Genomic DNA, 22,372 nt, shown 5'->3' on the forward strand with positions numbered 1-22,372 from the left:
TGACAAGTGAAATTTTCCATCTCGGATGCCAAATGCCTGTGGATGAGGCAAAGCCTCCAAGGGTTACCAAATATAGACACAGCCCAACAGGCTCTGGGGCCGGGGCCAGCAGTGGGTTCAGGGTGGGAGTGTGGACCCCCCCTGCCCAGAGGATGCCATTCTGGGCCTCTCAGAGACCTGCTCTTCCTGCAGGCAGGACCCCAGCAGGGTAGCCATGGGTGCATCCTTGCCTCCCATCCCAGTAGGTACGTTGCGGGGAAGGTCCAGTGACGCTGGGGTGTGTGTCCCAGGTCTGAGTCTGTGCTGCATGGGTTGGCATGTCTGTCTGAGGCCAGGGAGGTGCCCAGCACTGGACCGTCTCTGGCTCCCTGGTCTGACTGCCATTTGCACTATCTCATTCCCCGACCCTGGCGCTCCTCTCCAGGGGCCCCTACCTGGTGACTCTCAGTTCCTAGATTGAGTCCTGGTCTCACTAAGAGCCCCCACCCCCACCGCACTGCATGGAGAAGGCACTGCAGCTTGTTCCACCTGGTGCCAGAAGCCCCCAGCCCAGGGCTCTGCAGGGCCTGAGGGCTAAGAGCAAGTGGCTGTGGGGTAGATGGGGCTGCAGTGACAAAGGCGTGGGGTGTCAGGGCAAGGAGACCTAGGCAGGTCCCTTGTGCACCCCCCCACCCCCTGGAACAATCATGGAGGCTGAGGGCAGTGGCCCTGGCTGATACTCACTCGGTCTGCAGCAGCTCAGGGTTAGGCACACACTGGAGCCGATGAGAGAGCAACTGGAAGGCGCTGCTCTGGGGCAGCAGCATGAGCAGGCCGTACAGGGCCTTGATCAGGTACGGGTTGTTCTTCACGTCCAGCAGTTGGAGGCGCAGATCTGTGGCAGGGAAGAGGACAGAGGCCGGGGTCAGAGGTGAGGGATCCTGGAACTACTCTGAAACTTAAATACATGCAGCGCAGATCCCCTGCCCAGCCTGGCTGGGAGAGGGCCACCCTGGGTCCTGTGGACTCAGCTTGCGGAGGCCAGCCAAGTGGTTGTGGCTTCGATCTAGATAGAGGCTACTCCACAGCCAGCCAGGCCTACCCCTCCTCCAGAAGTGCCTTAGCCATTTCTATGATTTCATTTCTCCTCCTAACTGTCCACCTGCCTGTCTCATCTTTTCAGCATTGTCCTTGGTCTGATGACCCCAAACCTGCTGCTTGGTTCCCTGCCACCCCTCCTCCCTATGGGCTCAGCTACCTCCCTGGTAATAAGAGGTTGGGGGCTTGCAGTGTAACAGATTCCCCAGTCAGTTCTGCACGTGCCAGCACGTGAGCTATAAATAGGGCGAGTTGGAAAGAAAGACAGTGGATTAGGACAGCTTTAAGGGAGGGCAGGATGGGAAAATGCTTTTGTGTGTAGCAAGGCACATGCCAGAGCCTGCAGTGTCTGGGAGGTGCTTCTGGATATCTAACTCAGATACATCCTGTTATGACCTCCCAGAGGTCGCTGTCCAGCACCCATCCTGACCTGGGGTGCCCACTGGTGGCCTGCTGCACTGAGGCAGCTCCAGCTTCCCTAAAGTCCAACGGGGAGACTGGCCTGGAAATGGGCCCTCGCCACTCAGTCTGTGCAGGGGGTCACTGGCTTCTCCCTTCTGTGTCTCTGGCCGGTCTGGGCACCCTCTGTGGGTAAGCCAACCTCTGGAGCGGTCAGCACCCCCAGCAGCAGCTGTGAGGCCTGGTGGGATGCTGGGAGCCTAAACGGCCAGTTCTCAGAGCCAGGAAATAGGGGAGAGGCCTCCTACAGTCCTCCAGGAAGGAGAAGTCACAAATGTGACCTGTACAGTGGTCCCAGGCCTGGTCTCTTGATATTGTGAAATGCACACTTGGTGTTCATCCCATTTTCCTGGCACACCCTTCCTTTTGAATGCTAATGAGCCGCCTGATGGCTGACAGCCCCTGGGTAGCTTTGGGATGGAGCTGGTCACCTGAAAGGCAGGAGTGCAGAGGGACTGAAGGCTGAGTTGAGCACCAACTGCCCATGACTTAATCGAGCATCCTAAGTGATGAAGCCTCCGCAGAACCCCAAAGGACTGGGTTCTAAGAGCTTCTGGATAGTGGGATATACAAAGGTACTTGCAGGGCGGCCCAGCCTTCCTGCACACCTCACCGTGCAGCTCCTCATCTGTCTCTTGGAACATCCTCTACGAGTAACTGGCTTATTCTGTGAGATGCTCCAACAGATTACCTGGACCTAAGGGCACTGTGAGAACCCGGTGTGTAGCTGCCTGGTCAGAAGCACCGTCAAAGCAACCTGGGCTTGTGACTGGCCATCTGAAGTGCAGGGGAGCAGTTTTGGGAATCTGAGGTCTGATGCTGTCTTCTGGGAGCTTCAGAACTGAACGGCACTAGCTGGATGGCTGGCCAGTATCTGCTGTGTGGTGCTTGCTGCTGGTGGGGAAGAATCCCCACACCTGCCAGAGTCATAGAGTCCTCCGTGTTGACTGGTGGAAACCTGTTTACCATCCACATGGCTTTAGAAAAGCCAGGGACAGTTCTGAGTCCCTTCCTCCCTTGGGCATTGGGGAGGCTGGGATTGCCTTGTGTCAGAGCAAGCCACCAGCCAGCAGCATCCAGGTCACTCAGCTGGGGCAGTGTGGGGCAGAGCTGTCAATGCCATGCCCAGGAAGGTCCTGCGCTTGAGGAGCAGGAGTTGGTGGCTTCTCTAGGCTTAGCCTGCACCTGATCTCAGGGATGCACCAGCCATAAGGAACCCTCAGGGAGGCGAGATGTCAGGCCAGGGCCCACTTGAGACAGCTGCAGGACACTCGGCTGACAACAGGTCTCCTTCCTGCTCCAGGGCTTGGGTCACTGTAGTGAGAAGCTGGCCTTCTGAATGGGAGAGGAGGCCCTGAGCCCCTGTGTTTGCTTGTGGGCTCCAGAGTGAAGGCTGACAGCTCAGGCTGGGCGGGCCAGAAGGGCTGCCAGAGTGCTGGAGGCCCAGGCAGCCTGGCGTGGAGGTAGCCACTGGCAGGGCTGCCCTTGGCTTCTCTACCACACTGAACACGTGTGCCACTCAGAGTGTGGCCTGCTTTGGGGAGTAGCAATGCATATGCCGAGGTGTCAACAGCTGTGCTCGCCCCACCAGCTGCCGCCTTAGCACATCTAGTTTGGGTGTTACTCGTCAGGCATTCCTGCCCATCGGCTCTAGTACATCCATCTTCTTTCAGAGAGGAGGGCATGGCTCCTGGGCAAATGGAAAAGCTACAAGGGATGCCTCGGTACCCCACAACTGTAGAAAGGCAGGGCGGAGGGCAGCATGCTAGGGAAGGGTGGCTGGGGACAGCCCTGGGTCAGGGCCTGGTATTAATCTTCAGGAGGGTTTGTGTGAGCACTAGCCCACGTCCATGAGACCCACCTTGGGGACAGGCAGGACCCAATTCTAATTCTCAGTGCCCCAGTCCTGCTCCAGCTGGCTTTTCAGCCTGGTTATCCTGTCTTACATTCTTGACATTCCAGAAGCATCTCTGGGATGACTGCCCTCTTTCCCTCCCTAGACTAAGCCAAGAGCCCGTCTCTGGACTTGGTTCTACCCCACCTCCCTCCAGGCCAGTTAAAGAAAGCGACTTAGTGAGGACTCTTACACGTGAAGATGGGGCACTCGATCAGCTGCACCAGTTTGTCCACCTCTGTGAGGAAGTCCACTGTGACCTCCAGGTCCCCACTGAGTGGACAGTCAAGGAAAACCCCCCCTGGTGGGCCAGTACCGTTGTAGAGTTGGGCCAAGCTGGCCACACCTTCCCGGGAGGCAGCATAAGCTGGACCCCAGGGCCCAGGTCTCAGCTCCGGGCTCCACGCGTCCCTCCCACTTGGCCCTGATTTCCTGTGCAGAGCCTGGCTCTCGCTGGCCGGGATTTGGCATACAAAGGACACATGTCTATTCTCCTCTTTGCCTGTCTGTCCCTCCTGTGTGGGTGCTTGGGTTCCCCTCTGTGCCCTCCTGGGCCTGGAGAGGCTCTTTATCATGGCCCTATAGCCTGGCAAGGGAGGGTTGGGCAGGAAAGGCCCAAGTTTCTGTCTGAGAGGACAGCCCACCAGTAGGCCATTGTTATGGCTACAGCAAGCAGTGGAGCTGGGCAGTGGCTTCCTTGTCTCTAGGTTACACAAGTGACTCGCCAAGAGGCGCGAGTTCAGGTTGGGGAAGGAAAGAAGACACCCTGAGGGGAGCCAGTTCAGGCCACATCTGATTTCTGCCGAGGCACCTCACAGCCCCTCCTTCTTCCCCTAGCTCCTGGCCCACTGAGGGAGGGGGCCACTTTTGCCTCCTAAATAATGCTTTGATCCAGAGTCACACCTCAGACTCGCACACTGGGTTAGTTTCCTTTTCAGCCTTACAGAAAATTGAGCCATGGACATCTTTCAGTAAGGCAGGTGCTGAGGTGTGCGTGGGCTTCCTGTCCAGCCTGTTTCTTCTCACTCTGTCATCTGCAGAGCTTCCCCGGCCCTGGCTCTGTGGCCTCAGAAGGTCCCAACCCAAGCTCGACTCGTAGACCGCAGCGGCCGACATGGTCTTACTCCTAGGCGTTCCCACCCTCCTCTCAGTCTGGCCCTGAAATGGTGGAAGCTGTGATGTGAAGGAGGCTCCGAGACAGGCTGTGTGCTGCCAGCACACCCCTCTGCCCCTGGTGGGGTGGCCATGGTGGCACAGCCCTGGAGTCTGAGTGGAGGGTGTGGGGGAGCACGGCAGGCCCCTCCTGTCTCTGTGTGGGTACTGAACTGAAGCGCGGAAAAGGATACAACTTCTGGATGAGGTCGTAGGCGTGCCGGTAGTTCTGGGTAAGGAAGCAGAGGGACACGGTGGTGACTGGGTTGTGGCACCAGGAGCGGTACAGGCAGCAGAAGAGGTTCTGGCTCTCCTGGGGAGAGAGCTGCAGCAGTTAGGAGGCCCTGCCCCTCCACTCCAGGTGGACCTGCAGAGAGAAGGGCCTGGCGGGACCTGGGAATTGGGGCCCTTGGGAGCGACTGGGGAGCCAACTCAGCACCCTGGCTGTGTTTGGCAGCCCAGCTGGGAACAAGCTGTCACAAAGGAAACGCTGACAGCTCCTCCTCAGACCCTGTCATTACCTCCCGGCCCCACAGAGCCACGTGGTGGCATGAGGGCCTGGTCGGGAGCGAGCCTACCCTTTGTGCTGGCGTTTCTGCCCCTGGCAAAATAACAGTCATTGTCCTCCCCAGAACTCTGTGGTCCTGGAGCCTGTGAGGCTGAGAGGGTGGGTGATGTGGGCAAGGAGGACGCTTCCCCCGGGGCTAGGAGGTCCTGGCTGGTGCTCCTCTGTCACCCATGCGGTTCCCTCCCTTCTGGCAGCCCACCTTGCACACTTGGCCTTACTCGGACACCAGCCCAGCAGCCCACACTTGGGGGAGTCCCTGCCCCTGAGGAAAATTCTTAAGGCTTCTGTAAATGTATGGAAGGAACCACAGGAGGAAGGAGGGGCTGTGGCCTGGATCACACTGAGCTCCTTGGCCCCAGATGCCCTCAGACATGGGCTTGGATGTCCTTGTGACTCCTGGGGAGGGGCGTAAAAGCAGAATCCACAGAGACTGAGCTGGGCGCAGGGGCACAGGGGAGGTGACCAAAGCCTAGATTGGGAAATAAACCCCTGGCTCCTGCATCAAGGATGGTACCAGCCCCTGGTGGCCTCTGCAGCTTACGCCCTCCTCAGCCGGGTTAAGAGGGGCCAGAGAGACTGTGTCTCTCCCTGTCTTGTAGCGAGTACCTCCCTCTTCTCTCTGACTAGCCCTTGGGTGTCCTCACCCAAAGGCTTGGACAGGCAGCAACATGACACCCTGTAACAGGCCTTTTATGAGACACATGTGTCCAGCTTGGGGAGAGGGGCCAGGCCAAGAATGGCGAGAACAATTAAGCCCCGGTTCCGCCGCAGGTCTGAGATCCAGAGGCCTGACCCAGCAGGTGGGTCCTGAGCCCGCAGAGCCTGTTAGTGCCAGGTGGTGTGGGAGTCAAGGAGTAGAGGGCAGGGCTGCGGGTGGGGCAGGGAGGGCACATGGACCTTGCACAGGGCACGGAGCCTTCTGTGGGCAGAACCTCAGCAGCGGGTGACTCACTCCATGGCTGGTGCTGACATGTAGCTATTTACCCTCCACATTCTACCCTCCACCAGGGAAGACCTTGACTTTCATCCCTGTTTCCTCTTGGGGCCAGCTGAGGGGGCGCTGGGTGCCTGCTTGCACGTGGCCTAAACCCGGGGTCAGAGCCCAAGGGTGAGTACCAGAGTCTTCAGGTCCTTGAGCTGATTTCTCAGCTGGAAGAGCTCAGTGGAGGTGAGCAGGATGGTGTTGAGGGTGTGCACCATGGTGGAGGCGAACTTGAGATCCTCCTCCCGGAGCAGGATGTCCGCCATTGAGTGGAATATGTTCTCTGCGTTCAGCAGGAGACAGAGCTGCCTGGAAAATAGGCAGAGTGGTGTTTATGCTCAGGTCACCCTGGAAGCATCTGGGCCTCAACTTGGGGAGCCTCCTCTTAGGGATACTCCTACCACTAAGCTGCATTTCCAGCCCTTTTAAAATTCTGAGACAAGAGTTTCACTAGGTTGCCCAGGCTGGCTTTGAAGTTGTGATCCTCTTGCTTCAGTCTCCTGAGCCGCTGGGATTACGGGTGCGGGCTACCGTGCCTGTTGGCATTTTTTTTTTCCAGTGCCCAGCACCTTGCACATACTAGGCAAGTGCTCTACACCGAGCTGCAGCCTAAGCCTCCTTTTCTCTTGACAGATCTCGTCTTCGCCTGAGAACTTCTTCACACATGGGTCACGTGTAACTGACTCCTCATGAAAGCTTCCGAGGTCAGGGGTCTGTGCTGCTCATGCTGCATCCCCCTCTGGTGGGACACCTGCAGGATGTAGGGTTTAGTAGGCACCTGTGAGCTGAAGGGACCCTTCGGACAGCCCTGAGCTTTATCTTCAGGGTACAGATGAAGAAACTGGCACAGGGAAGTGAAGTGGCTTGGCCAAGGTGGTAGGATGAGGGGGCCAGGCCTGGCTCCACTGGTGCCTGTGGCCATGTGTCTTCTCTGAATCCTGGGGGTAAGGATTGGGCTTTGTGGAAGAGTCTCCATGCTATAGAAGAAGAACCCAGGAAAGAAGGAAAGCAGGTTTGCCAGGGTTCCTGAGGCAAGGTCATGTCAACAGTGACAAGGGGGTCCTGAGGACAGACTCAGAGGAAGCTGTTGGTGTGTTCATTGGGCCCTGTGCCCTCAGAGGCTCATCCCTGGAGGAAGAGCACCCCAAGGTTACCTGGGCAATGGCTTCCCAGTTGGGCTGGGGGGCAGGAGTGGGAAAGGGCTGGTGAGAGGGTGGGCAGATGGTGTGGTGCTTCCTGTTGGTGTGGGCTGGTGGCCCATGTCACTGCCCTCACACTCTCCCATTTGGGGCTGTCATCATTTGCCTAACTCCTAGTCACTGTCCCAGGGAAGCAATGCCACACACCAGACCCGGGGCTGAGGCCACACGGTCTTGAATGCTGAACGGCACGAGCTTCATTTTGAGGTAACATGCCTGAAACATGTTCACTTCTTCCCAGGCACTCAACTCATCTGGAACTCTGGGAGCATTATCAGGGGCTGGTTTCCCGTTCCCTCTGAATACCAACCATGGCTCTGCAACCAGGCTGGAGAAGATTCAGCCCCACCCCCAAACCCGGAAAAGTCCCAGAGCATTTGGTAATGGAGAGGCCAAACCACGAAGTGCAAACAGTGGGCAGGCCGTCTCCAGCCTAGCCCCAGCTGGAAGCAGCAGGCTCGGGCAAGAGACCAGAGAGACACCCAACCAAGGCCGAGGCCCAGAGGGGTGCTGGGTGGTGTGGGGGTAGGGGATAAGTGGACACATGGACAAGGGGCCACTTCATTTCTGGCTCACATACTGGCCTAGGTGGCTCTCCCAGCACTAGGGGGTGGGTACAGGCTTTGGAGCCTGGTGGCTCCAACCGCCAGTTGTGTGATCTCAGTGTCTCTGCACAGTAATGTCACCAACTTTTAAGTGGGGCAATACCTGCCTATAAAGTGGGGGAGATACTCGGTGGGCAGACACATCATGTGAGATGCCAGTGTTTAGCATGGGCACATAGGGCCAAAGCCCCCAGGGTGGAGATGACAGCCAGCTCCTTCCTTACAGCTCAGTACCTCCTGTCCCCTCCTGGTGCTCCCACCCCTAGATGAGTCCTGTCTCCAAGGCTGTGGGGCAGAAATGTTCCAGAAGGGCAGGCTGGGGTGGAAGGGGAATGTTCTGACAAATGGTCGCAAATGTCCGTCGCCTGCAGCTGCTGCCGTCTCCATGACAGAGGCGAGCAGCTGAGCTGCTGCCAGGCAGCGCTCTCCAGGAACCTCAGACCAGGCCACTCGGCCAGGCCCAGCCCATGGGCTGGGTCCTGTAGCAGCTGGAGGGTGGGGGTGGCCTCTCATGTGAGGATGAGTTGGGAGTTTCGGAGGGTGAGGAGGGACAAGGGGATCTGTGAGGAGAGGTGGGTGCCAAGGTATCCTGGTGTCCTAGAGAGCCCAGGGAACGCTGACACATTACAGATCAGGCACGTTCTGGAAACTCTCTTCCCTTGCTGCTGGTGACACTACCCTCTCCTGGTTTTCCTCCCACCTGAATGACTGTGCCCCTTCCTCTGGGGCTGGGGCGTTGCTCTGCCTGTCTCTGGTCGGAATCTCCCAGGGGTCCTGATGGGTATTCTGGATATGTTCGAAGCTGCCTGGTCATCAGGGGCGCCCCTGCCCCCAGCCCTGCTGAGCTCTGGGTGGGACAGCACTTGCCAGGTGGACAGCCCTGCTCGGCTGTCTACCAGGCATTTTTAACTACACAGGACCACAATGCCATTCTTGGTGTCCTTGCAGACTCACTTCCTGTCTCAGTAATGGTGTCACTGCTCACTCAGCTGCTCAAGCCCAAACCAAGGAGCCCTCCTCCATCACTTGGCTCCACCATCAGGCCCAGGAGCCTCAACTCCAGAGCACCTCCTGCCTTGGCCTCTTGTCCCACCTTAGCTACCTCTGCCCCAGGGCAATGCCAGCCCGGTCTTGCTGGGTCTATCTCCACCATTTGTCTCACCCTCCGCAGATGGACTGGGGCAATCTTTTTTTTTTTTTTGCTCACGAGGCAAGCACTCTACCGACTGAGCTATATCCCCAGCCCTGGGGCAATCTTAAGAGGTGCAAGGCTCTCCCTTGCTTAAGCCTCATTGGTGGCTTCCTCCTAGATCTGCCATGGCCTGAAAGACTTCATGACTTCTGGCTTCCTCGCCAGCCTCAGCTCTTCCTATCCTTCACTAGGGACATCCCAGTCTCTTGGGCTTTTTTTTTTTTGGTTCTGGGCCTTACTTTGCCTGCTGTGCCAAGAAGCTCTGCTGTGGCCTGACCCACAGTGGGTTCCTTACTGCCATCAAGGTCTCGGCTCCACCCTGGGTCCTGGTGAGGCCAGTCTGATGTGCCCTCTCCTGCCACCAGCCCCTTCTAAGAGTGGGCCTGGTTTCTTTCAGAGCGTCGTCACTACATCTCGTTGGTGTACTTGTTTGCTGGGTTCCCGTTGCGCTCACTGGCATGTGAGCTGCAAAGGCAGGGCCTGGTCTGTGACCTGGGTGAGCCGGGCACCCAGCAGTCACTCCATCATCACTGTTGGGTGTCACTGCATGAAGGGAACTTGCTCATCTTGCTTAAAGTCTTCATGGACATTCCTAGACTCCATTCTAGCATATTCTCTCTGCTTGCCCGCAGGCAAGTTCCTGCGCACTGCCCTTATGTTACACTTCTGTCCTCACGCACACTGGGTCAGGACCTCTGGTGAGGGGGGCATGTCACAGGAGGAGCACATGGTGAAGCAGACCACTTAGACCAGAAGGCAGGAAGCAGAGGCACTGAGGACAGAAGTCCCACAATCCCCTTCAAGGGCATGTCCCCAGTGACCCAACGAAGAACCTCCCAGAAGGCCCCACCATCCAAAGGCTGCCAGTACCTCCCAGCAGCAGCACTATGTGGACCTTTGGGGTACACTACCCACACTCAAATCAGCACGTCCTCACCAGGAGTCTCCCTGGATAAAGACTGCAGAGGGAGGAAGAGCTCGGAACAGGCGCCCGGAGAGTGCAGTGGTGGGGAGCCCCTCCACTACGCTCTGGACATTTGCTGCTACCCTTGCCCCAGGAGGGTGCTGGGCAAGGCTCCCAGGTTCCGCTCCTGGCAGTGTCAGTTCTGTGGCTATGACAAGGGAAGAGAGCAGAGGTGGGAGCCCGAACATGCTTCACCCCAAGGTCATTCTTGGTTTGGGGACATGGACATCTCCCAGGTTGCAGGTCACAAAGTCTGAAGGACAGGACAGTGACAGTTTTAGCTAAGTCAGGGCACCCCTTAATAGATGACAGGCACAACGTAAATCTCCTTGGATCCCGTCAGGCAGCGATGGGCAGGAACAGCAGCTCCTGTCCTATCGAGTCATCACCAGGTGCAAGGCCCTGTCCTGGGTGTCCAGGGAGGAGAGAGACTGAGTCTGGGTACTTCAGCTGGGCCCTGTCTTGGAGAGCTCTGAAGTCACAGCAGGAGACCAACATGGACTCTGGAGTCAAGAAGTTGGGAAGCGGGCAGGAGGGGACACTTTTCTTTGCCACCCCCTCCCCCCCATCCACGACAGGATCTGCAGAGGCAGCCTCCGTGTCATGTGCCTGGCGCTGTGGCTTCTTGCTGACTCCTCACACCACCTGGGCAGGTTACAGGATTAACACTCCCCTGTAGAGGAGTCTAAGGTTCAGAAAGGACCCACGCCATCAGTCACACAGTTGACCAGGGAGGAGGAATGGAGATTGAGAGCTGGAAGAATCAGCTTCCAGAGCCCAAGTTCCTCCTCATCACTGTCTCTCTGGTGCCCATCCCTGCTGGGTAGAGGCCTGGCAGATGGCTGCCTCACAGGGCTGCTGCGTCATCATTTCTCTGTTGAGCCCCAGCCCGGCTTGAGCAGCCTGCCTGGCTCTCAAGCACAGCGTCAATAATGGAACACAGCTTGCAAGTATTATACGTTTGCCCATATTTTTTCATACCCACATTAAAGTGCTATTCATCATGAGACAATGGCCTGGAAAGTACTTGGGGACAAGGCAGAGAGGTGGGGTGGGAGGGAACCTGAATGGGGTCTGGGAGGACACAGGGCACCTCTTGAACCGTTTTGGAGGTGGGCAGGGTACACATGCTTATGTGCTGACTTGGTAAGAGGCCTCAGGTGTGCAGCAGTGACCTGAAGAGTAGGACAGAAGTGGCCAGGAGGGAGGAGGCACGACCATCAGGAAGGGCTCCCGCTCGGCAGCAGAGCTGCTGGCCTTTGCCGGGGCTCGGCTGTGGGGCTGCGCCTGCCACACACAGCCTGGCGCTCCCTCGGTCATGGCTCTGCAGCTCCCTTTCGGGCTACCTGCTGCAGCCTGGACAGGTGTGGTTTCAAGCTGGAGTCAGGAACAGCTTCTCTTTGATTCCTCTGCCACACAGGCGCTCTCAAGGGAGCAACCTGTCCACTCTGAACCCTCTGGGACCCAAGAAAGGTGCTGTCACTTTTCCTTACCAGCTGAGACAATGCTGCCTTGCCCACAAAAATGCCCTTCTTCGGGGCAGTCTCAGAAGGCCAAGGCCTGGGACCTTACTGAGATCAGGGGCAGCACTCTGAGGCAGTGACTGCCTGGAAGTGCCAGGCTGCTGTGACCCTTCTGTCACTGTCTTTTCAACCACTGACACTGGTTAAGCATCTCCCGTCTCAAGCTCCAGGCCTGGACTGCTGCTAGCCTTGATGGTAGCCCACGGTGAAAGTTGCTTTGCCAAGTACCCTTTGGCCTTGTGGGGCCTCAGGCCTCTGGATGGCTCTAGACTGGCCAGTCACCCTGTGGCCACATGGCTCTAGATCAGCAGATGGACTGGCCTCCTCTGTTCTGTCCCAGGTTGTGGGAAAGGGGCCACACGTTGCCTCTCCTCCCCTCCAGGAACCTGACAGGCCAACTCAGGCTAAGTCAAACCTTGGTCGGAAGGCTAAGACCTGGTAGCGTTAACCCTCAACCTCCCAGGCTATGTACAGAGCACACTGCTCTCCAAGGGAGCAGGGGCTGCTTCTGTAGCCAAGGGAACTCCCCAGCCCACTGGCTCCTGAGGCTGTGAGGTCATCCTGGGGGCCTGGATGGAGCATGAAAAAGCCCACGTGGTGGTGGGGAGGAGTGTGGACAGGTCCTTTTAGAATGGAACCACGCTGTGTGCCAGGAGAAGGCAGGGTAGGGCAGGGCAGGTGTGGTGCTGTAGTACTGGGGACACTTGGAGCCCACAGGGGGAGAAGCTGGGAATGGCCTCCTTCACAGACTGTCTGTAAGGAGCAGGGGTCCCACCCTGCAGTGAGGGCCCCGGAGGGCAGAGGCCCAGGTTCACAGTATCCTTGAGGAGTAAGAATTCTGTCAAGCTTTGCCTGGGGAAATCTCGACTCTGCCGTGTGGCTTCAGGGAGGACTTCTTCCCATGACCCTCCTCCTCCGTTCCCTCTGAGAACAGGACCAGCAAAACTGCCAAGAGCAAAAGTGGCTTCCCCCATCCACAGTGTCAGCAGATCATTCCCTGGTCCCTTGGCCGTTTTATTGTGACGACACTCATGCTAACTCCCATTTGTGACTCCTCTGGCTCTGTCACCCAATAAAGGCATGCTGACACCCTAGCACCCCTGCCTACACTCTGACTGCTACAACACTGCACGTGGACTTGAGGGCGGCTGGGGAGGGAGCCACTCCACTCACTGGGCAGTGCCTGCTGCTGCCCCCTCCCTTCCCACACTCCCTCCTTCCCCAGGACTGGCTTTTTTTAGGGAGTGACAAAAGGCAGAAGCAGATGAGGCCTCTGACCCATGGCAGAGACGCTGGGGGTGAGTGTTCAGCCGGGAGGAAGGGAGAGGCTTAAGCTCAGGAATGCCTGTATGCCAGCTGGCCAGACAGTGCTGGCCCGCAGGGTGCTGGGCACAGCCTACTCCTCTGGCAAGCCAACCCCAGGCTATTACAGAGCAGGGGTGTGGGAAGGGCACCAGAGGGACTCAAGGTAAGTTTAAGGGGAAACAGAGGAGAGCGATCATCTTCCCTGGCAGCTTTGACATTCTCCACTGTCCCAAACAATGTCACCACACTAAGATGTCCCCTAGCAGAGCACAGAACAGCTGGCCTGTGGGGGAGAGACTCGACTCAAGCTTCCCGAGTGGAGCTGGCAGTGCGGAGCAGGGAGTGCCCACCTCCTGCTGCAACCTTTCTGGGTTGCTATTAATGCCGTCCATCTCTGCTCCAGCCCTCGCGTGCCTCTCAGCACTAACTGGCCCACAACAAACAGAAGACTGTAAGCCTCGGCCGGCAGGTCCCAGGCAGGTGGGCATGTCCACCATCCCCAGTGCTATCCATGGACCAGACCTTCAGAGGTGCGTCTTGTTAGTGGTACATGAGAAGCAGGGGTCTGCACCACCGGACTGGCAGCCTCCTGTTAGACTGGCTCCTTGCGTGGCTCCACCTGATACAGGGAGGTGTATCTACTGTCTCCTCACACTGCTCCAAACTCTCGGTTTGGGGTCCCTCAGCCCCCAAATGGTGCCCCATCTAGCTCTCTGTGCCTCTGCTCATCTGCCGTCTGGCATTAGAACCTCTGCCTCCTACTCAGGCAGGACCAGTTCTCCTGCAGCGCGGGGCTGGGTGGGCTCGGCTGCAAGCCCAGCTCTTTGGTGGGGGAAGGCTGGCTCCCATGCTGGCTACCGCCAGCCCTGGACAGGAGGCTCTAGTGCATGACTGGGCAGGTAATGCTGGCTCCCGTTCCTTTCAGAGGTTGGTGTGGATTCCTCCCCAAGCCCCCAAGTGGCCTTGGGGCTGGGTCATGTCATTCCATCTCCCTCTCTTCCCTTTTCCCTCTGGCCTGGGCCTCCTTCCTTCATTTCTATCCCCAGCCAGTCCCACTAATGGATGGCTCATTTCTTCTCTATGGGCTACCGGTTGATGTCCATGCCCCTTGCCTACAGCCAAGGGGACATGGCAGCTCTTCCAGGAGATGCTGGGAGTCTTCCAGCCAATAATCCCAGGGTGCAGCCTAACGCTAGGTGAGACTGCAGAAGCCCAGAGCCCTCTCCAGCCCACAGGGCCTGCTGCCTGCTGTGTCCGGCCCAACAGCTGGGCTCCTTCAGGAATTTAAAGAGCAAGCAGCTTTTGGGTCAGTAGAACCCTAGTGTGGGAGAGGAAGGAGAGGTTCAGAAAGCCCCCGAGTTTCACTGTATCCTGCCCCTCTGCCTTGCTCCCTTCCCTTTCAACTCTCTGCTTCCCAAGTATGAAAATTGTAAATCTGTTTTATTTATTTCAATCAATCCTCGGCAGTGTGCCCCTCAGGGCAAAGGCAGCCATGGTAACCCTGCCAACTCATGCCTTAAAAATTCATCGTGTTTAATGCAGTCGATGCGTCTGATACACTTAAAAGTTTCTCGGGGGCGGGGGTGGTGGAGGGGGAGGAGGAGACACGAGGGCTTGTTTTTCTGGGTCTTGCTGAGAGTTGGTGGAAAGGGGATGGGTGACTGGGAAGAGGCGAGGAAGAAAGGGGCCTTTTGTCCTCTCAGCTGTCTGTCCCTCTGCTGGAGAGGAGCTGCTGCAGGCTGGGAGTGGTGGCGTCAGATACCTGGGTGGGCGCATCGCAGACCCTCAGGGCAGGTCTCAGCAGGGCAGGGTGCTGCAGAAAACTGGATGGTCTCACTGAGGCAGCTGGCCTCATTCTGGCTTGGGGTGTGCCCTAGGGATTGACGGAGAACAGGGAAGAACAGAAGAGGCGACTTCTGCCTCCTCCACTGCCCTGGGGGGCAGCTGGCAGCCCTCCCTGACATGAGAAGGGCTCCCCTCTCCCAGGGCAGAATCCATCTTCTCTCTGGCCAGGGACCTGTATTTTCTATGTTCTCTTTCCGCTTGGCGTGGCTGTTCTCTGCTGCCTGTCCACAGATGGGCACTCCTTGAGCCCCTGCTAGACCTGCACACAGGCTTCCCCAACGTCCTTCTCAGGAGAGACCTCGCCCTTTCCCGCCTTCTGGTAGCTGGTACTCATCATCCTTTTCTGAAAGCAGCAGTTGCCCTCCACCCTTGAGCCCTGGCTTACCCTTGAGTTACAGAGTGATCTTCCACAGGGGCTGGAAGATGTGTACTTGTGGGACAGGTGGCCTGGTTACCTTAGTTGTGGAATTTGGCTTCCGTGCGGAGCTGTACACAAAGGGACCCGGGGAGTCAGGTGAATTTTGAAAATGATAATTGGGGATTTTGTAAGGTTTTGGTTGATGCACTTTCAGAAGCTGCAAGGAGGCCCTCAGAGGGAACTTGGCAGGTGTCTACCAGTGAGTGTGACTTTTTTCGACCCCACATGGAGATACTACAGAATGTGAGCTGGGTGCAGGTAAGACGGCTGGGGCTTGGAGTCAGAGGCACAACCCCTGTGCTAGAGGGAGGCGGGACGACCCTGTGGCTCAGCCCAGATATGGTCTTGGTGTTAGAGAAGACACAACGTAGGGAGGACAAGGCTGGTGAGCAGATGGTGGGCAGGGAGCATCGCCCACCAGGCTGAAAACCCTTGTTTGGCCTCTGTGTTTAAGTTTTATCTTTTGAACCCTCAGAGCAAATGAAAAAAAAGAAACGGGCCACTAACGGAAATCCTGTTGTCTTCATAATGATCAAGTCCAAAAAACGCTGAGATAGCTGGAACCTTGGGACAGGACAGCTCTTGCCTTCTACGGCCCAGGGATTTCCTTTGTTGGAATTACCACTTCCTTCCTAACAGTGCCCACAAAAGACAGACAATTTTGGGGCAGGTTCTCTGCATTAGATATGTTGTGTATGTTAAATCCTTTCGACATGGGACAGGTGTTACTGCAGCCCCTGCCCTAACAGAGAATGTGACCGAAGTGCAAATCAGGGGACTTGTCCAGGCTACATCAGGTCTCTGCCCCAGTACTTCATTTCTCAGCTGCTGAAGCTTTATCACATCCCCACCTTGAGGTTCTGGTCAGTTAGGGGCACCTTTGCTACAGGTATCACTGGGACCTTCTTCTTTTTTTTTTTTTTTTTTTTTTTTTTGCAGTGCTATGGATCCAATCTGGGACCTGGTGCATTCTAGGCAAAAGCTCTACCACTGAGTTACATCCACAGGGCTGCCAGGGCCTTCTGATCTATCAGAACCCGCTCTTCTAGAAGCTTCCTAGGACTCCCAGGCAGCATATCTGCAAACCAACTCCTTCTACCCTTGGGGACATGTCTGTGAGTGGCAGGCACTGACCACACCTGGCCAGGACAGTGCTGGCTTGTTATTCACACTTAGTTCTGCCCTGCTGGGTGATGCCTTGTCTCCAAGGGGATGAGAGGGACGCAGGGCCTGGAAAACGTATCCACAACTTACAGACAGGACCTAGATTCAGACCTGGGGAGGAGTCAATGGGCGTAGCAGGTTCCCAGGGGGCCTGGGATACAGCTCAGCAGTAGAGCACTTGCCTTGCATGCACTGGGCTCTCTCTGGGTTCAATTCACAGCACCACAAACACACACAAAGAACCCTCCAATAGCAGGTTCCCAGAAACCTCTGCGAGAGTGGCAGCTTCTGAGTGTGGGTCCCAGGCTGGCTGCCTCCTGAAGACCAGGGCAGGAGGGTTTTAATATAATGACTCCTGGAGCCCAGGGAGACATGGTTAAAGCCGCTGCTGTGAGTCCAGGGCTGATACTGCCACGGAAACAGCACCCCTGAGCCCCAACTGCCCTGGAGTCTCCTTGGTGACTGTCAGAGAGCCACTGACGTAATCGCTCTCTCCCTCTGAAGCCCTCTGGGCTCTGGCCTCCTGAACAGGATTTCCTCCTGAGGATGTACTAAGCCTACCCTGCGGAGGTGGCCCTGCCCGTGAAGAGGCTGGCACAGCCTGGCGTGCTGCTTCCTGGCCCCAGACCTGACAACCATCCATGTCCCTGCCACTTTCCAGTCAGGCTCACGTGCTCCACCCCCTTGTGGGACAGAAGAAGAAACTGAAGCCTAGGACTGGTCTGAGATCACACAGTAGGGCCACAGTGCACAGTCCCACATGGTGAGCTAACGGCAGAGGGACACAGACCACCCCTCCCTGGCCTAGTCCCTTCTTCTACCCATCCAAGGGCCCCCAACCCTGCAGCTGGAAGGTAGAGGGGCAGAGATGCCTCCTCCCCCTGGCATGAGGCTGCACGATGGCTCTAGTTAAGTCTGTCTTAGGACAGGGAAGAGAGAGGCACCACCGAAACTGTGCCACTCCCCCTTCCAACTACAAGGGTGGCCTTCTGGGACAGGAGGCAGGTGAGTAACCACAGTGCCCAGAGTTCAGGGAGTCCTGAGGGTCGGATCCATCGTACTCTTGATTGTTGGGGTGTTCCCAGCTCCAACAGTCTTCCTCTTACCATACTGTTCTGTTCACTTTTTCCTATGTTTCACCCAGTTATTCCCACACTAGTCCCTTTCTTCCAGGCCAAGGGATCACCCCCTGCTGCTATTTATACAACCACGAACAGCACCCCCTTCCACTGTAGTTAACATGGAGCCCAATGCTGAGGCCTCGCCAGGACACCCTCCTTTCCCTCTGCCCTTACGGCATGCCCAATTGTGTCCTGGTGGCTGTGGGTCCTGGGTGATCACAGGGATCCTCTGATTGGTCACATTCCATGGCAACCTTTTAGGACATGCTTGGAGGTTGTTCCAATTGGGGCTGCCACTGTGATTCTGGTGGTACCTTTCAGTGAAGAGTCACCACCTCTGATCCCATCCGTGCCTCACCTACCCAGAAAGCTGCACACTTACCCTCCAGGATCAGGAGGGCCCCTCAAGCCAGGGACGCCCCTTAATTGAGGAACCCCTGAAGCTAGGGTTTGTTGGGAGTCACCAGGACTGCACAGAGGGCCCACCTCCAGAGGTGGGTACTCTGCATTCTTAAACTTCTGGAACAGGCCTGGGAACTGCTGCCAAACTGCCTCACCAGGGCCAAGAGCTCCAGGTGCTGGTAGTATCACTCTGGGTGGGAAGGAGGGGATTTTACCAGCAGTTTCAGGGGCTGTGCAGCAGCAAAGCCTGGGCTCAGTCTTGGGGCTGAGACCCTGACACCTGCTTCTCGTGGCCTCATTCTTACCGCCCTGGACCCGGCATCCCGGCTTCTACCTGGCACCACCCCTGTCTGCTGAGCGCAACCCTGATTCCTCCACTCACACAAAGAAAACCAGACTAACTCGCAGACAAGACCCGTATGTGTCCAGGACTCTTTCTGGCACCCCACTGGCAGGCAGCGGCTTCCTGTGGTGGCCTCTGGCCTGGTCTTAACTCTCGCAGCATCAGCCTCCCTGGGGAAGCCCAGTTCGCCGGCCCTGCATCAGACACATGCCATCCCTGCTTCCTGGTTACACAGCACATGCGCACACCATGACAGGCATCAGATTAGGAGCTAGCACCATCGGGGCTTTTCTGCTCTTCACATCTTTAGTCTGAGGTTCTGTGAGATTTTACAAACTGAGGTGGTTTTCTGCAGCTCGTTCCAAGCGCCTGCTTGAAGGGCATGGAGATAAGCAGCAGAAAACAGAAGGGGAAGCTAAACACTAACACCCACCGCTGGTAACAAAGAGCGGCTCTCAGTGGCTGCACTGCAGAGTCTCCTGGAAAACTGGTAAAACGCACAGGGTCTGACAGGGCTGGGAGGATGGGAGCCACAGCAGATGTGGAGGGACAAAGGCGGCACAGAGGGGACTGTTGCAAGTATTCGTGGTTGCAGGTATTCTTATTTGTACCCTCCCCCACTGCCTGCCAGAAGATGGAAAAATTCCTTTTGTGATCAGTCATTTTCAGGGAATTTTAAGATGCATGAAATAGGCTTTTCATCCACATGTTCCTTGCTGGCCCAGGAAATCTTCACAGGATTAAACGTGTGAGAGTGAGAAAGAGCCCTAGGCGTGCAGCGTCCTTGGAAGTCTCCATGGAGGAAGCGCCCCGGGACTTGGTTACAGACCAGGCCCCCCCAGCAGAGCCTGTGCTGGGCAGGACAGGGACTAGCTGCCCACTTCCTATGATCAGGCCTTTGCCCACCTGAGCAGAGACTAGGCAGCAACATGCAGAGAAAAAAGGGGGACCGGAACACTTAGGCACAGCTGCCTCCAAGAGTGGAGGGACTGCCCCTGAGCCACTGTGCTCCAGCCCACAGAGGAGTGCAGGGACCACGTGAGGGCAGGATCCCCAAGACGGTGAGGGGTGCAGGCAAGGCAGTATGCAGAGGTCACTATGGAAAACCACAACCAAACCAAACTAAGCCCTGGTTCACAAATGCACTGAAAAGGTTTCGGAGGGAAATTCATGAAGCTCTTGACAGAGGCTCCTCTGGGGGAGGAAGTGGTGTAAAGGGTCTTTTGGGTGGTGAGCTATACTTTTCTATATTATTTAGATTTTTATTTTATGTGGTTTCAATAATTTTAAGCCATAAAAAAACGTATTTAGAGTTCTATCGTTTGAGACTGTCCTGGACTCCCTCATGGAAACTCAGTGGCAGAGTCCCACAGCAGGGCCTGGAGAAAGTGGTGCCACTTGAGAGGTCCCTGAGAGGGCGGTGGGACTCTGGCCCGGTGATGTGGTGGCAGATCTTCCCTCTCCCAAGAGGGGCTGCTGCGGATTTAACAATGGAAACATGCATTTTACAAATGAGAGGATCAACAGCCGGGAAATGATATTTTTAGCTACTGTGGCTCTTTGCTTCAAAGGCGTATGTTTCATCTAGAACCAGGCAAACCTCCTACAAGTCTGCCTGTTTGCAAGGAGTGATTAGCATAATACGAGTAGGAAAAAAGGCCTGGTTTCACTCGGAGGCAGGAGTGCCTACTATAGGGGAGGCCTTCTCCTGAAATAGAAGTACCAGATGAGGAACGTCTTATCAATGGAGATGAAGCCCCATCTTCACTTGGAGCAGAAATGCTGCCTCCCACTGTGGCCTGGCTACTGCAGGCGCGGCCGCCACTCGCACACAGTGGGGTCCAAGGATATTAACGACCACAGCTCTGCCCTGGAAGGCTGCCCTTTTGGGTACCATTTAAATATCACCTTTGCCTCATGCAACTGTCCTCTTCCAATCTTAGTACAAAGGGTCTAGGGGCAGCCTGTATAGAAGTCCTCTCTGAGGGGTGGGACAGGGCCAAGTCAAGGGTAAGCAGGAGGACAGACAGCAGGTGGGGGCAACCACAGGGCGAGGTTACAGGTGGTGATATCCCAAGGAGATAGTCCCCTCCAAGGTCACAGTGTGGTAAGGATGGTGCTGCCCCTCAGAGCCCCTTCAGGCACTCCCACCAGCTGACTAGGCCTCTCTGCTCCTGGCTGCATGCTTCGCCTGTGGGTGCATCTTTGATGGTTGCTGATTCTTGCCTGGACACTGTCAGCTGGCTGGGAAGAACCCTGGGATTGTGCACGTGTGAAGAGAGGCTTAGACTCTCCTCAAGACACCACGTGAATGAAACGAAGTCTGCAACCTTCCAAGAGCTGTAACTGCAAATCCTCATCTCCTATAGGAGTGGAGACAGATGACACTAGGCAGCTGTTCCACAAGCCTTTCTCTTACCTGTCACCCCAGGCCAGGGCACCATACTGAGGGGAGCCTGCCCCAGGGGGTGGGGCTGTGGGATCCTGGGGGCAGAGAGTGGTGGTTGCCATCTATTTTAGGCACTACTGGCAGGAATGAGAAAAGACTGGAAGGACTAGTCATTTCTCCATCACCTCTCCCCCTTGGTGCTCCCTTCAGGGGAAAGAACACAGATAAGTCTTCCTGCGGAGGGTCAGGAGACCAGGAAATGCTTGCAGACGGGGTGCACAGCTGAAGATCTGAGAAAGCAATTACCACACTACTGGGGGGCCTGGGAGAAGCAGAAGGAGCTGGACTGGGGCAGTCACTGAGACTGCAAGGGCAGGAAGGAAGGAGGGGAACTCCGGGTCCTGCCAACTGTTATGGCCAGGCTTCCAACAGAGGTGGGCGGGGGTCTCCTTCAGGAAAAGGGGAGGCTGGCCTTTGTCCATCAGGAAAGGAGGGGCTCAGCTCTTGCAGTAGGAAGGAAAAACTGACTCTTCTCAGGAGAAATGACTGGATGAGGAAGGCTGGCCACAGGCCCTAGGAATGAACTGACTGAAGTCAGTGTCCCCTGAAGAGCCAACTGAATCCAGGTCAGGGATGTCTGGGGCATAGAGGAGGTTTTAAAGTTAGTTCAGATAATCTGCCTACACTGCCTGTCCCAAAAGCATGGACTGTTCCGGAATGACGTGGTAGCAAGATTCCTTGTCAAGCAAGCTGCTGGAGCCAGCTCCTTAAGAAGCCTTTGCTGTTATATGAGGCTAATGGCAGGAGAAGGGCTGCAAGGCCACAGCTGTCACAGTGAATGAGCGAGGTCTCATTCTCCCTCTTTCCTTCACCCTCTCCTGGTGGGCCCTGGGCCCGCTGGTTCTGGGAGCCCAATGGGGCGCTGAGCTTGGGAGCCAGTCACCTCAGGCAGGGCCTCGCACACACCACAGCCGTCCCAAGGCTCTGGCGTGGCTGTTCACCAGCAGCTTCTGATGGGGACTTGGCACCCCACATGGATGGAGTTTTGTGAACCTGCTCAGGTCCTTCAATGGCTCCTGGGTACCATAGAACTGCTCTCAAGGCAGCTAGGGGCCTGATCTGCCCCTGACTCCTGGGCTCCCTTGCCTTCTAGACACACAAGTCCCACAGCCTTGGGAACCAGCCTCTGGAATCCTGAGCAGATGGCTTGCAGGGCCAGAAACACATTCTCTTCCCTGCCCCCAGCTAGAGCCTACTGATCTTTCACGGCTCAGCTTGGACATCATCTCTTTCCGGAAGCTTTCCTGGACCCCTCTACTGGTGGGCACCCCACCCCCATCCCATCTGTGTCTTCGGAGCATCATCACCCTGCGATGCTGCCCCTTGTGATCGTGACTAACTCCAGAGAGCAGGACCTAGCTCTGCCCACTGTGGTGTCCCCACTGGTGGCAACTGTGCTTGACACTGGCAGACACACTGGACAGGTCTGTTCAGTGACAAACAGCCGCTTGGGGCTCTCTAGGCCAGCATAGCAGCAACGCTGCCCTGGGTGCCAGGGGGAGACTCCCTCTGCCCTCACAGGGGAGGGGCCGAGCTCTTGCCCCCGGCATTCTGTCTCAGATGCGAGGCTCCTGCGCGGCCTGACAGCTGTGGCCTAATTTCCAGGGCTATCACCGGGCTCCTTATTTTTACCCACTTGGTATTTTTCATTGCTGATGCATGGGGGATGGTGAGGGACTGGAGGTGGGGGAGGGTGTGAACGAATGGAAG

General features: G+C 56.6%; 1 protein-coding gene across 2 annotated transcripts in view; it reads right to left on the reverse strand.

Annotated features, from left to right (window-relative positions):
- The window catches only part of Vac14 (VAC14 component of PIKFYVE complex), a 103,025-nt gene that overhangs the window by 4,415 nt on the left and 76,238 nt on the right, over positions 1-22,372 (reverse strand). Inside the window, exons 15-18 of one of the 2 annotated variants that reach the window (XM_047529427.1) lie at positions 6,267-6,441; positions 4,777-4,895; positions 3,624-3,703; positions 724-874 (exon numbers count right to left, since the gene is read on the reverse strand). In XM_047529427.1, coding sequence (XP_047385383.1) covers positions 724-874; positions 3,624-3,703; positions 4,777-4,895; positions 6,267-6,441 — 525 coding nt within the window. Of the gene's footprint in view, positions 1-723; positions 875-3,623; positions 3,704-4,776; positions 4,908-6,266; positions 6,442-22,372 lie in introns of both variants that reach the window. The other variant, XM_047529426.1, reaches the window with a different exon arrangement.

This window comes from Sciurus carolinensis, chromosome 16 (genome assembly GCF_902686445.1).
Source record: "Sciurus carolinensis chromosome 16, mSciCar1.2, whole genome shotgun sequence".
Taxonomy (NCBI): Eukaryota; Metazoa; Chordata; class Mammalia; order Rodentia; family Sciuridae; genus Sciurus; species Sciurus carolinensis.